The 15688-nt window shown below is 37.8% G+C and overlaps 2 protein-coding genes across 2 annotated transcripts in view; one reads left to right on the top strand and one right to left on the bottom strand.

The window, feature by feature from the left end:
• LOC117070328 (A disintegrin and metalloproteinase with thrombospondin motifs 7-like) overlaps nucleotides 1–15688 on the bottom strand; it is a 684711-nt gene that overhangs the window by 165364 nt on the left and 503659 nt on the right.
• The window catches only part of LOC117070315, a 78823-nt gene that overhangs the window by 33741 nt on the left and 29394 nt on the right, over nucleotides 1–15688 (top strand). Inside the window, 2 exon segments of the mRNA XM_033189270.1 lie at nucleotides 5966–6226; nucleotides 7294–7406. Coding sequence (XP_033045161.1) covers nucleotides 5966–6226; nucleotides 7294–7406 — 374 coding nt within the window.

Genomic DNA, 15688 nt, shown 5'->3' with positions numbered 1-15688 from the left:
AGAGCTCAGAGTCACGGGGAATGGAATGTGTTTCTTAATCTATCCGGTTGGTTGAAAGAGCTCATTTGGTATTACTGACTCACTTGGGATAACCATCCCATTGTTACTAGTAGATGTGGTCATTCACAAAACAGCCATTCTTTTTTAAATTTTTTAAATTATACTTTAAGTTCTAGGGTACATGTGCACAACGTGCAGGTTTCTTACATATGTATACATGTGCCATGTTGGTGTGCTACACCCATTAACTCATCATTTACATTAGGTATATCTCCTAATGCTATCACTCCCCTTCCCCACTCCCCACAATAGGACCCAGTGTGTGATGTTCCCCTTCCTGTGTCCAAGTGATATCACTGTTCAATTCCCACCTATGAGTGCGAACATGCAGTATTTGGTTTTCTGTTCTTGAGATACTTTGCTGAGAATGATGGTTTCCAGCTGCATCCATGTCCCTACAAAGGACACGAACTCATCCTTTTTTATGGCTGCATAGTATTCCAATGGTGTATATGTGCCACATTTTCTTAATCCAGTCTGTCACTGATAGACATTTAGGTTGATTCCAAGCCTTTGCTATTGTGAATAGTGCTGCAAAAAACATACGTGTGCATGTGTCTTTATAGCAGCATGATTTATAATCCTTTGGGTATATACCCAGTAATGGGATGCCTAGGTCGAATGGTATTTCTAGTTCTAGATCCTTGAGGAATCGCCACACTGTTTTCCTCAATAGTTGAACTAGTTTACAGCCCCACCAACAGTGTAAAAGTGTTCCTATTTCTCCACATCCTCTCCAGTACCTGTTGTTTCCTGATTTTTTAATGATTGCCTTTCTAACTGGTGTGAGATAGTATCTCATTGTGGTTTTGATTTGCATTTCTCTGATGGCAAGTGATGATGAGCATTTTTTTTCATGTGTCTGTTGGCTGTATGAATGTCTTCTTTTGAAAAGTGTCTGTTCATATCCTTTCCCCACTTTTTGATGGGGTTGTTTGTTTTTTTCTTGTAAATTTGATTGAGTTCTTTATAGGTTCTGGATATTAGCCCTTTGTCAGATGAGTAGTTTGCAAAAATTTTCTCCCATTCTGTAGGTTGCCTGTTCACTCTGATGGTAGTTTCTTTTGCTGTGCAAAAGCTCTTTAGTTTAATTAGATCCCATTTTTCAATTTTGGCTCTTGTTGCCGTTGCTTTTGATGTTTTAGACATGAAGTCCTTGCCCATGCTTATGTCCTGAATGATATTACCTAGGTTTTCTTCTAGGGTTTTTATGGTTTTAGGTCTAACATTTAAGTATCTAATCCATCTTGAATTAATTTTCGTATAAGGAGTAAGGAAAGGATTCAGTTTCAGCTTTCTACTTATGGCTAGCCAATTTTCCCAGCACCATTTATTAAATAGGGAATCCTTACCCCATTTCTTGTTTTTGTCAGGTTTGTCAAAGATCAGGTGGCTGTAGATGTGTGGTATTATTTCTGAGGACTCTGTTCTGTTCCATTGGTCTATATCTCTGTTTTGGTACCAGTACCATGCTGTTTTGGTTACTGTAGCCTTGTAGTATAGTTTGAAGTCAGGTAGCATGATGCCTCCAGCTTTGTTCTTTTGGCTTAGAATTGTCTTGGCAATGTGGGGTCTTTTTTGGTTCCATATGAACTTTAAAGCAGTTTTTTCCAATTCTGTGAAGAAAGTCATTGGTAGCTTGATGGGGATGGTATTGAATCTATAAATAACCTTGGGCAGTATGGCCATTTTCACAATATTGATTCTTCCTATCCATGAGCATGGTATGTTCTTCCATTTGTTTGTGTCCTCTTTTATTTCACTGAGCAGTGGTTTGTAGTTCTCCTTGAAGAGGTCCTTTACATCCCTTGTAAGTTGGATTCCTAGGTATTTTATTCTCTTTGAAGCAATTGTGAATGGAAGTTGATTCCTGATTTGGCTCTCTGTTTGTCTGTTACTGGTGTGTAAGAATGCTTGTGATTTTTGCACGTTGATTTTGTATCCTGAGAGTTTGCTGAAGTTGCTTATCAGCTTAAGGAGATTTTGGGCTGAGACAATGGGGTTTTCTAAATATACAATCATGTCATCTGCAGACAGGGACAATTTGACTTCTTCTTTTCCTAACTGAATACCCTTTATTTCTTTCTCTTGCCTGATTGCCCTAGCCAGAACTTCCAACACTATGTTGAATAGGAGTGGTGAGAGATGGCATCCCTGTCTTGTGCCAGATTTCAAAGGGAATGCTTCCAGTTTTTGCCCATTCAGTATGATATTGGCTGTGGGTTTGTCATAAATAGCTCTTATTTTGAGATACGTTCCATCAATACCGAATTTATTGAGAGTTTTTAGCATGAAGGGCTGTTGAATTTTGTCAAAGGCCTTTTCTGCATCTGTTGAGATAATCATGTGATTTTTGTCTTTGGTTCTGTTTATATGCTGGATTACGTTTATTGATTTGCGAATGTTGAACCAGCCTTGCATCCCAGGGATGAAGCCCACTTGATCATGGTGGACAAGCTTTTTGATGTGCTGCTGGATCCAGTTTGCCAGTATTTTATTGAGAATTTTTGCATCGATGTTCATCAGGGATATTGGTCTAAAATTCTCTTTTTTTGTTGTGTCTCTGTCAGGCTTTGGTATCAGGATGATTTTGGCCTCATAAAACGAGATTGGGAGGATTCCCTCTTTTTCTATTGATTGGAATAGTTCCAGAAGGAATGGTACCAGCTCCTCCTTGTACCTCTGGTAGAATTCGGCTGTGAATCCATCTGGTCCTGGACTTTTTTTCGTGGGTAGGCTATTAATTATTGCCTCAATTTCAGAGCCTGCTATTGGTCTATTCCGGGATTCAGCTTCTTCCTGGTTTAGTCTTGGGAGAGTGTAAGTGTCCAGGAAAGTATCCATTTCTTCTAGTTTTCTAGTTTATTTGCATAGAGGTGTTTATAGTATTCTCTGATGGTAGTTTGTATTTCTGTGTGGTTGGTGGTGATATCCCCTTTATCATTTTTTATTATGTCTATTTGATTCTTCTCTCTTTTCTTCTTTATTAGTCTTGCTAGCAGTCTATCAATTTTGTTGATCTTTTCAAAAAACCAGCTCCTGGATTCATTGATTTTTTGGAGGGTTTTTTGTGTCTCTATCTCCTTCAGTTCTGCTCAGATCTTAGTTATTTCTTGCCTTCTGCTAGTTTTTGAATGTGTTTGCTCTTGCTTCTCTAGTTCTTTTAATTGTAATGGTAGGCCTTCAATTTTAGATCTTTCCTGCTTTCTCTTGTAGGCATTTAGTGCTATAAATTTCCCTCTACACATTGCTTTAAATGTGTCCCAGAGATTCTGGTATGTTGTATCTTTGTTCTCTTTGGTTTCAAAGAACATCTTTATTTCTGCCTTCATTTTGTTATGTACCCAGTAGTCATTCAGGACCAGGTTGTTCAGTTTCCATGTAGTTGAGCGGTTTTGACCAAGTTTCTTAGTCCTGAGTTCTAGTTTGATTGCACTGTCGTCTAAGAGACAGTTTGTTATAATTTCTGTTCTTTTACATTTGCTGAGGAGTACTTTACTTCCAATTATGTGGTCAATTTTGGAATAAGTGCGATGTGGTGCTGAGAAGAATGTATATTCTGTTGATTTGGGGTGGAGAGTTCTGTAGATGTCTATTAGGTCCGCTTGGTGCAGAGTTGAGTTCAATTCCTGGATATCCTTGTTAACTTTCTGTCTCGTTGATCTGTCTAATGTTGACAGTGGGGTGTTAAAGTCTCCCATTATTATTGTATGGGAGTCTAAGTCTCTTTGTAAGTCTCTAAGGACTTGCTTTATGAATCTGGGTGCTCCTGTATTGGGTGCATATATATTTAGGATAGTTAGCTCTTCCTGATGAATTGATCCCTTTACCATTATGTAATGGCCTTCTTTGTCTCTTTTGATCTTTGATGGTTTAAAGTCTTTTATCAGAGACTAGGATTGCAACCCCTGCTTTTTTTTGTTTTCTATTTGCTTGGTAGATCTTCCTCCATCCCTTTATTTTGAGCCTATGTGTGCCTCTGCATGTGAGATGGGTCTCCTGAATACAGCAAACTGATGGGTCTTGACTCTTTATTCAATTTGCCAGTCTGTGTCTTTTAACTGGATCATTTAGTCCATTGACATTTAAGGTTAATATTGTTATGTGTGAACTTGATCTTGTCATTATGATATTAGCTGGTTATTTTGCTCGCTAGTTGAGGCAGTTTCTTCCTAGCATCGATGGACTTTGCATTTTGACATGCTTTTGCAGTGGCTGGTACCTGTTGTTCCTTTCCATGTTTAGTGCTTCCCTCAGGATCTCTTGTAGGGCAGGCCGGTGGTGACAAAACCTCTGAGCATTTGCTTGTCTGTAAAGGATTTTATTTCTCCTTCACTTATGAAACTTAGTTTAACTGGATATGAAATTCTGGGTTGAAAATTCTTTTCTTTAAGAATGTTGAATATTGGCCCCCACTCTCTTCTGGCTTGTAGAGTTTCTGCCAAGAGATCTGCTGTTATTCTGATGGGCTTCCCTTTGTGTGTAACCTGACCTTTCTCTCTGGCTGCCCTTAACATTTCTTCCTTCATTTCAACTGTGGTGAATCTGACAATTATGTGTCTTGGAGTTGCTCTTCTCGAGGAGTATCTTTGTGGCGTTCTCTGTATTTCCTGAATTTGAATGTTGGCCTGCCTTACTAGGTTGAGGAAGTTCTCCTGGATGATATCCTGCAAAGTGTTTTCCAAGTTGTTTCCATTTTCCCTGTCACTTTCAGGCACATGAATCAGACATAGATTTGGTCTTTTCACATAATTCCATATTCTTGGAGACTTTGTTCGTTTCTTTTTACTCTTTTTTCTCTACACTTCTCGCTTTGTTTCGTTCATTTGATCTTCAATCACTGATACTCTTTCTTCCAGTTGATCGAGTCGGTTACTGAAGCTTGTGCATTTGTCAAGTAGTTCTCGTGTTAAATAACAAAAGTAGCAATAGATGTCTATTCCTGATTTTAGCCTAGATCACAGTACTGTTTCATCAGTAAATCAGCTTTTTAAATTATTAATATTTTTAATGGACAAATCATAATTATACATATCTATGGAGTATAGTGGAATGTGTTGAAATATGTAAACAATGGAATGATTAAATCACACTAATTATTGTATTGCCTTGCCGTAGCATTTTTATGGTGAGACATTTGAAATGATACTTATTTTGAAATATATTATTATTGACTGTATTCACCCTGCTATGCAATAAATCTCAAAACTTATTCATCCAGTCTATCTGAAACTGTTTGGTCACCAACTCCCTCCCTTCCTACCCCTTTATCCCCCCTAAGCCTCTGGTAACCATGATTATACTCTGTATGTCTATGAGTTCAACTTTTTTAGTTTCTACATATAAGCGAGATCATGTAGTATTTCTTTTCTGTGCCTGGCTTATTTCACTTAGTGTAATGTCCTCCAGATTCATCCATGTTGTCACAATAACATAATTCCTTCTTTGAGGCTGAGTACTCCTGTGTGTGTGTACGTGTATGACGTTTTCTTTCTCTCTTCATCCATTGATGGACACTTAGGTGGATTCCATGTGTTGGCTATTGTGAATAATGCTGCAGTGAATGTGAGAGTACAGAGATCCCTTTGACATACTGATTTCAGTTCCTTTTCATATATACACAGTAGTGGTATTGCTGGATTCTGTGGTAGTTTTGTTTTCAGTTTTTTGAGGAACCTCCCCATACAATTTTCCATAATGGCTTTACTAAGTTACACTCCCATCAACAATGTATCAAGAGTTTGCTTCTTTCTTTATCTTTGCCTAGACTTACCTTTCATCTTTTTGATAAAAACCATTCTAACAGGTGTGAAGTGATACCTCATTGTGGTTTTAATTTGATAGTCAGCTTTTGTGTACAGTTTACGTGTATAATTATATCACCCAATTTTTCTTAATGGGACAGCGATCTAGGGCAGCCCTGCAGAGGTACCTGTTCTACTGTAATCGCTATATGAACCACATGCAGAGTCTGCGCTTTGAGCACAAACTATATGCTCAGGTGAAACAGAAAATGGAGGAGATGCAACAGCACAACATGTCCTGGATTGAGGTGCAGTTCCTGAAGAAAGCAGTTGATGTCCTCTGCCAGTGTCGTGCCACACTCATGTACACGTATGTCTTCGCTTTCTACCTCAAAAAGAATAACCAGTCCATTATCTTTGAGGTAGGAGTAGTTCTGGGTGAGGAAAAAGCCCACCTTGTATCATAGGACTACCTGATCTTTCATATATAAGATATAGTTTTCAGGGTTCTTGTTTATTCAGAAAATGTAGATAGACGAATTATTTATTACAGATACAAGAAATTTCTATTTCCTAAATTATACTCAGATCGATGTTGTTTAGCCAGCTAGTGATTAGGTACGCAGATTCTGGAGTCAGCCCTAGATTTTAATCTTTACTTTATTGTATTTTAGGTCTGTTAATTTGGAGCAAATTACTTAACCTCTTATTTCTCCATTTTAAAGTGAGGATAATACCTTTCTAGGTTGTTAAGAGGTTTAAGTGAGACAATTTGTGTTTAAGTGAGACAATTTGTGTTAATTGCTATATAGCACCTTGAACTCATAAGTTCTCAATAAAAACCTTTATTCAGGCTAAACTAACCCTGCAATATTAGAAATTAATGTGGTGGTTATGGTTGTCTTTAGTGGAGAAGTAATGACTAAAAAGCCAGCTTTTAGCAGTAAGGTTTTCTCAAGTAAAGATGCTCATTTAAAATTGATGCATAAAACATGGATATCTATATATGACTAGACAATAAGCCTGACTAGCAGATGGGACTTCATTTGGGTAACCAGTACAGAACTAGCAATCATAGTAAAGGATGATACAATTTGAATCTTCTGTACAGTGTTCTCTTATAAGTATAGCCAGATGTAAGCAATAATAGGTTTCTATTTTTTCTCATTTCCCTTTGAGTTTTTAGCAAAGAGCAGCTCTCAGAATGAGAAAATTCCAAGAGACATTTTAAATCCTTTCAAATAGTCTTCAGTATTCTTCCAAAAGTAATGGGTGAAATCTTTAATTCTTTTAACATTTAAAATATTGTTCTGGAAAGAACAAACAAGTTATTAGAGATGAAAGCCCTAGAGCTTTACAGGTGCAGTTAAACCACCTATGAAAGTTACGGAATCAGTGTTGAGAGCAGTCTGTAGTCAACAAAACAGTGAAAATGGTTTATCTTTTAGCTTTATTTTGAAGCCAAAATTTACTTTTATTCTTCTTACAGAATAACCAAGCAGATCTAGAGAATGCCACAGAGGTGCTCTCGGGCTACCTTGAACGAGATATTTCCCAAGATTCTCTGCAGGATATAAAGCAGAAAGTACAAGACAAGTACAGGTAATTTTTTTTTTAAGCTGTTGAATAAACTTTCTGCCAGTGATGGTCTAGTGTGCCTTAGTGGTCAAGTTCAGTGATAGTGAAACTAGGTTTAGCATATCCACCAACTGAGCTGCTGCCATGTTTCTCACAAATTGTTTCTGTCCGTTGGGCACTAAATTGCAGGTAGTAGTACTGGTGAAGCATACATATTCAACCGTTTATTCTACTGGCTAATTCTGCTTCTGTTCAATTATTTAGTTGCTACCTTGCAAGGAAGAAAGAACCCAGAAAGGCCAAGTGGCTTTTAGGATGAGAGTGAGAATTGGATGTTGGTCTTAGCCTGGAATCCTATGTATGGGTCATGGCTATTCACAAGTGAGCTATGGGAACTTACTTTTTAGAGTTTTTATTAGATTTTGTGTGTGTATATATATATAATCTAAGGAGATACTTGTCCTAGGAGTTGATTTTTCAAGATGTGCCGTCTCTTAAGATAGAGATGCAAAATGTTTGATTTCTCAACATGAAGCTCTTTCTCCCAAAGTGACAAATTGCTAGTGTCTTTTGAAAGTAGTAGGAAACTTGGGGAGTTTGGAAGACTTGGAGATTTAGTCCTAACCAATATCTTCCCTTCCCTTAGCCAATTTTAGCTACTATAATGTGTTCATAGTACTTTTACAGTTAACAAAGATTTTTAAGGACGTGAATAAAGAACCCATGAAATTATTTCTGAACCTGTTTATCTGCAGAACTGTGGGACTGAATTATTTCTAAGGTCCATCAGAACTTGTAATACTTTATTGCTTTAAAATTAATTCCCATGGAATAATGGCTTTCAGAAAATACTATTTTAATATTAGAAGCAGTTTGATGTGTCTGTACATCTAGACCTGAACATGTGCCTATTAAAATTAAAAATAGGTGCTTGGTTCCGAGTCTGGATAAACTATAGGGATGCCTTAAAAATAAGTAAATGCCTCTTTTTTTATTATTAGAGGCTGACAACAAGTTTTTTTTTTCTCTGTGAGAGTCGACGAAGGGTTTTGTTACAGCATGTGCACGAAGGCTATGAAAAAGATCTGTGGGAGTACATTGAGGACTGAGAATGGCCCTGCATAAAATGAACTCTGAAAACTTTACCATCTAGAGTGCTCATGCAATTAAAACAAAACAAACACAAACAAGGAGGCAGTAAGCCTATTCTGACACCACTGGTCTGTAGTACCAGAATTGTTTTGTTAACGGAAAGTTTAAGTAAATTATATTGTAATAAAAAAGGTAGATAAACCATTGTACAACAGTATTCTAGGCCGCCAACAAAAGTGTGATAGACACACTAAAAGCCCTCCAACTTTAACTTGTAACGTAGCTTCATTCTCAAAGCTGACTCCTTTTTTCTTTTTCTTTTTCCTTTTCCTGAGTGTAGTACAGTTAAAATTTCAAACAGCTCCTTGATACTGCTTTTCATGTTCAAACCAGCCATTTTGTTGTACTTTGGTAAAGGACCTCTTCCCCTTCCTCCCCTACACATACAGATACACCCACACACAGACTGACTCTCTTTCTCTCATACCCCAAGGTCATGAGTGAATGATGCTTAGTTCCTTGTAAAGAAAATCTTGGGATGGGGAAGGGGTAGGCAGCAAGAGGATTCAACAAACAAAAAACATAAAAACTTTGTATATGACTTTTAAAACAAGAGGACAACACAGTATTTTTCAAAATTGTATATAGCGCATATGCATGGACAAAGCAAGTGTGGCACGTGTTTGCATAATGTTTAATTACAAAAAAAATTTATTCTTTAAAAATCTTCAAGATTATGTCTATTTGCTGTGCATTTTCTTTCAGTTTGCTTATCTTTCCCGGGTTGGGGTTGGGATGAAGGTGTGTTGGTTGAGCACCTCTGGAAGACCTATCTAGAGCTCTTTCACTTTCCTGAGGTTACTTTGCCCTTTCTGGTGTTGGTATGTCTGTTGCTGACCATGGGCCTCATGCCTTGAATTCCTGCTCTTGATCAGGACAAGGGAGGTCAAGCTCTGAATAAATGCCATGACCTGATTAAGGGCTACAGCAGCGAGTTTTGTTGCTATAGTTCATGATTTAACCTGTTCCCAACCTAATCCCCCTCCATGGCATCACGCCTCTACCCAAGCCTTTGTGTGCCCGTGTTATGCGCACAGCTGTAGGCTTAAGTTCCCTGTCACATCCAATGGAAGCATTTAAAAATTTCTTTTACTTTTCGGTTTTCCCTTAATTGCTGCTTTGAGCCTTTTCAGATTTTAGTTATGGCTCGTCTGTCACCCCTTCTCTACATTAGGGTGTCAAACAAAATGTTTTGCTTTAAATATAAATAGCCATTCATTTAGTCTCAGATTGTGAATTTAAAATGGCGGATACTGAAATTGCTTGTGTGTGTTGCTGTGGGTTCGGTTTGAAGGCAAACACCCCTAGAACATGATATTCCCATCTAGTGCATTTAAATAGAAATCACTGAGTTTGCTGCTTTTTTATTGTCAGCACATAGGAGAATTAATAATGCATTTTAGCTGTGATGTCCATTTTTATGAAATTTCTACTAAGAGCTATGTTAAAAGTAAAGGATGGTGGTGGTTTTATTAACTATATACATGTTTAGGCCATTCTGGCTGTGGTATTTTTCAATAGGTCAGCATCCGTAAATCTGTCAGTTTTATACAGGAGTACAGAGTGAGCTAGGCAACTAGGTTAAGAGGTCTAAATATGAAATACCAGTTGAGGCTGAGGACCTCTTCGTCTTCCTTTAAATGTCTTGTGCCTAGGGAGTGTTTACCATTTGTGAGGCAGCTTTGTCTGCTCTTACATTGTACATCCTATTACTCCATTGGGAAGTAGGTTCACTTTCCTCTGGCCTTTTGCCTAAGTTAGGCTTTGCTGAATCAACCCTACTTTTCCTTTTAGAAAAGGTTGTTACAGGAGATGTACTGGCAACTGTTCTTTTCCCATCAAAAATCAGTGAATGTTTGCTGAGTATAAATGCTGCTTCCTTAAACCACTTGTCGCTTTAGGATCAACTTTACCTGTACCTTTTCTCCTTTCCTCCCTTGCCACCTCAGGTGCAAATCTGAATTCAGTGTCTGCTTCCTCCATATTCTCGTCTCCCTCCCCTCTTCCATATGACATTATTCATATGACATTATTTTACTTCAAATGACATTATATCAATCTTAAAAAGACATACATTAAAACTAAGGAGATTTTTTTAAAGAAAGCCTAAGTTCCTTTCCCTGGTAACTTTGAAAAGCAGTCAGAGTTGCTAGATAGATGTATGTGGCTCCTTTAAAAATGCTTTGTGTATGTGTGGTGTTTAAAAAAAAAAAAAGTCTTACCAGTTAACTTTGCAGTATCTAGGTTTGAGTGTCATAAATCCATGTGTTCCTGTTGCAACAAATACCCCAACATTGTGTGTGCACGTCATAATACCAGTCTTCACCCGTGAGGAACAGTGCTTTTTAGAGATGCTTTCTAGTTTCAGTGTTGGCATACTACCTGAGGGTATTGCAGTTGTGGGTGCATTCCCAAATTTGTATGATCAAGATGAACTGGCCCTTTTCTACTTGCAAGCTTTCAACAGATACCACCATATATGATGGAATTCCCATAGTGAATTGCTTATGTTGTTAGTAGATTCAGTGCACCCAGCTGGGATAGGCAAACCGTATTATGACAGCTTCCCTGTTTCACCTACGTAAGTCGTCTTATCTGAGGGCTCTATTCACAGTAAGCACCAGCGTCTCCATGTCTTGAGGTCAGTTTCATTCTTTTTAAAAGTACATGCTTCATTTGAACAATCAGCAGCAGATGGACTTTCAGTGATTTAAAATAAAATTTTGATCCAAAGCTCAGGACACAAAAACCACAGTGGTAAAATTGAGTAGCATATAATATCATCAGACTAAATTATCTGTAATTTTCCACAACCCAGATTGTATGTGTTTTCTGTGTGTTTAAATAAATATATTAGATACACGTGTATACATACACACATATACAACAGATCCAAGACTGGCTGACTTCATTTGAAATGGTTGAATCTGCAGTATAATAAAGTGGTTCAACCAGGATTAGGAACTGAAATTTAGTAGAAGAGAGAAAAGGAGTTAATGTAACAAATTCTTTTAGCTACAAACCCTGGTAATAGAGCACTTGGGGGATGGGATGGGGTGGGTTGGTGAGACAATCAGATTGGTAAATTGATTAAATGCTCCTAACCCTGTAATTTTGTACATAGAGCACCCTGTGCTGTGGAAATAACTGTTCTTAGATTTCATTGTAACTGGACTGTTCAGGTTGCCCAGAGGGAAAGAACATTCCTAATTCTAATAAAATAAACTTTTATTTTGTTATTCCATTAGTTACTTATGTTTATTTTTATAGTTAAAAAATGACTAAAGGTGGCTAATAGCCACCTGTATTATGTGCCTTATTCACTGTTCCCACTTAATATAAAATGTCTAAATTTGGTTCAGTTTCTTTGGGAACTGTGAATGAGCCCATTCCCCCAACATTTAACTTGGTTAATGAAGCTTTCAGAGCATTTTCTGAACGCTTTCCAATTTCTGCGTCTCAAATATGAATTTAAGTTGTTCGTGTTGTAACAGTGATACAAAAATGCTCAATAGCTCTTTGCCACTTTTTAAAGAAAATACTTTGAGTCATTCTTAGCTAACCTCAAAACTCCTTCACATTACTTTCATTTTAGCTCACTCTTAAAGGTGGTACTGTTATATAGGGATGAAGGGAGAGTTTTCTGAAACCAGGTCCCAGAGTTGAAGATAGTTTGTCGTTGATACTCTGGCCAAGTCTAGGTTTTAGGACAATTTAATTTACTCTTACTTGAATCTGTAATTATGGGAGTTGATCACTTTTCCTCTTCAAAGCACTTCAACTTACTGTCTAAAACAAGTGGAAAAGAAATTGCCCTTTTTTATAAAGGAGGAAGATAAGGCTCACTGAGGTTAAATAACTCACCCAATTTTTCATTTCCTTCTACCTGAAACTTAACATCATACTACCTCTTTGTATCATAGTTTGTTATTCTGGTCTCAGAATGACCTAGTATTCTGTGCCAGGGAAGGTAGTTCTTAACTATATTGTTGTACTTTTAAACCACATTAAAGACTATTATAAATGCCTATCATTGCTACTGTTAGAGGTTGCTCTATACTATCTCTGATCTTTCATTCGTTGTTGCAGTTTGCAACTAATGTGGCCCTGTGTTTTGCCTCATTAGAAACCATCCATGGATAGAAGAGTAGCCCTTTTCATCTTGCAGATTAAGGTAGGCAGTCTTCATGTGAAGACTGTCACGGTAGTTCAGAATAAATGGTTTAGTATGATTTGCTAAATAGTGCCCAAGTAATTTGCAGTTGGTTTAGTTATTCAAATGGATTTCCATTGTAAAGAATTTTGGATAGTCTGTGGAAAATTGTTACAGGATTTGTTTTGCAATTGATAACTGAAAATGCACAGAACATCCATATCCCTTGGATCTCAGCCTTTGAGGCTTTAAAAAGATGATAAGCAGTGAGTTTTATGAGAAAATTCTGGCTCCTTCAGAAACAGGAAAATGTGTGGGTCCCTCAGATCTTTCATATATCTTTGGGGGTAAAGATATATCTTTGGTTATATCTGGTTGGTTTTAAGGATTTTGCTTCTGTAGTTACCCAAGATCAAATAGCCAACTCAGAAATACTCAGTTGGATATCAGTGAAATAGTGCCTACCAGTGGAGTAAACAGACAACTTTTGGGTTTTTAGTTTTTGCTTTTGTGTGGAGTTAGGTCCAGTTTTTAGGGCAACTATTGTTGACCTTTCTCTAGGCAGTAGCATTTAGGATGGAAAAAAATAATATGAGATATGTGTGAAAAGCGGTTTTCAGGCTATCGTTTATTTAGGGCCACAGATGTGCTTATTTAGGACTATTTTCAGGGTAGGAGCCAGTTAGAATTTGTGAATCAGTCACACATTGATATGTAGCAGCCCTATCAATGCCACAACAACCTTATTACCATAGGAATTCAGAGGTCTCAAGTAATCCAGGAGTCTCAAACTGAAATGTCACCAAGAGCCAAGTAAATATTTTAGAAATAGACTACCCTGGACTATATGGGCTCTGAGAAGAGCCTGTGAAATCTTCTTCATGTGAATTATCTTAATTAAATGTGGGCCAAAGAAAAACCGGCCATGGGCAGTTTATTTTCCAGCTTCTATTAGTCTTGGCTTGCAACAATGCCACTGTCCATCTAGCATTACCTAGACTAGTGATACTTAAATTTGTCTGCGAATTGGAATCACTGAGAAGCTTTAAACAATTATTAGTGCCTGAGTCTTACCTTGTGGAGATTATGATTTAATTGCTTTGGGTAGGCATCAGTATTTTTTGTAAAGCCCTTTCCACATTCTCACCCCCTAATTCCAATCAGTGGTTCTCACGTGCAGACTAGGTTGAGATCCGTGATCTGGATTGCCTTCTATAGTTGCAAAAAGAGAATATAGGCGAGCAACTCCAGATCATAAGGGACAAAATAATTCAAGGCAAATTGATGGGCTCAGAATAGGGCCTCACTGGAGGCCCTAGTTGAGTGGGTTTTGTGGAATGGTGCCTCCTAAGGGTCTGGTGTGCAGTGCCCGATTTGTTTTTTTGTCGGTTTTCTGGTAAATGGTCCACCTTGGAGAAAATCACAAAACTAAAAGTCTTACCAAGAAGTAGAGCTGACAGGTAGCCATGTTGATTGGCGGTACATTCTCTTGCCAAGGGGGAGAAATCTAGGGAAAATAATAGAGTCTGAGCGAAGGAAGTTGACTGGTTATAAGCAAAACTGTCATTAAAGCTATTTGCATCAAATCTGCACAATTCCACGAGCACTTAGAGTTCACAAGTTTCCTACTTCTTTCATTCTTTTGATAATCTTGTTATTTTTTTTTCAAGTGTGGTATAATAGTAAGAATATTGACACTTCTCAGCCATAGTTTTCCCTTTTGTAAAATGGGAATACTAATAGGAACTGTAATTTGTTGAGTGCTTCTTGCCAGATGCCTTACTTTTGTCTGTATCTTCCAAGCAGCCCTAAAGCAAAATGGGCATTGTTACCCTATTTTTATGAGGAAAGACACTCATACACTACTAACTTACTCAAAAGTTACACACTGAGTGTTTAACAGGGCCATGCTTGTCTGATTCCATATGTCCATTCTGTTATGCTGTTGTCTGTTACGTAGGAGTATTGGGAGGATCAAAGAACATGTGAAAACAAAACCTAGTTACAATAATAAGCACACCAGTGCTAACTTGGGCAAAAGATAAGGATACAGAGCTGTCTCAGAGATTCCCAAAAGCAGGATGAGATTGAACTGGGAACTGGAAAACCATTTTGGACCCCTAAAATGGTATTGTCTGCCATCTGTACATCATTCTCTTGCGGCTCTTACTGCTGCTTTTCTTGTCAGTTACCCCATAGCTCCGGGTATTACCATGTTAACTGTTCCAGACACGTGTAGAGAGAACCAGTGAGATCCATGGGGCAGGATCATCAATACAAGCGTGGATGTTGAGAGCTTAATCAGGAAGGAAAACTTGGAGATCCTAGTTAGCTGGGTTCACATCATGGAAATTGTCTTTGACAAAACTGAAATGCCCTGAAGTTTTAATTTTTTAAATATATGTAATGAATTGTCATATGATAGATAATTGTGGCGACTTAGTATTTACCAAATGGTTTGTTTCCATCTTGTTTATTTTTATTTTTATTTTTTTAAGAGACAGTCTTGCTGTGTTGCCCAGGCTGTACTTGAACTCCTGGGCTCAACCAACCCTTCTGCCTCAGCCTCCTGAGTAGCTGGGATCATAGGCATGTGCCACTGCTTCTAGCTCTTCCATCTCAATCTTATGATGTAGTTACTATTTTCATTTTATAAATAAGAAAATAGAAGCTCAAAGATGGGTAGTTTCCCTGAGGTCATCCTGTTAGTAAGTGGCAGAATGAAGTTACAAACCTAGGTTTTATTGGTCGCCATCCACAGTGCCAGGCACTGGCGCTACAGCAGTAAACAAAAGGTCTGTTGGTTTGTCTGAAGCTCTCAACCTTGATTCTACATAGATTCGTTGGATTGCCCAAGGCCGCTCAACCAGTTAAGATCAGAGCCAGCTCTGCTATTTGATCAGTATATTATTTTCACCACACTGTATCTGCTTCTCAGTCACCAAAAGCACCTGCTAAAATTATATATAGACTGATTAGGGGACTTCCAACGTAAGATTGC

The sequence above is a fragment of the Trachypithecus francoisi genome, unplaced genomic scaffold (genome assembly GCF_009764315.1).
Source record: "Trachypithecus francoisi isolate TF-2019V2 unplaced genomic scaffold, Tfra_2.0 Lachesis_group3, whole genome shotgun sequence".
Lineage (NCBI taxonomy): Eukaryota > Metazoa > Chordata > Mammalia > Primates > Cercopithecidae > Trachypithecus > Trachypithecus francoisi.
The sequence above is the reverse complement of the archived record's forward strand: the minus strand, read 5'-3'. Positions and strand labels throughout refer to the sequence as shown.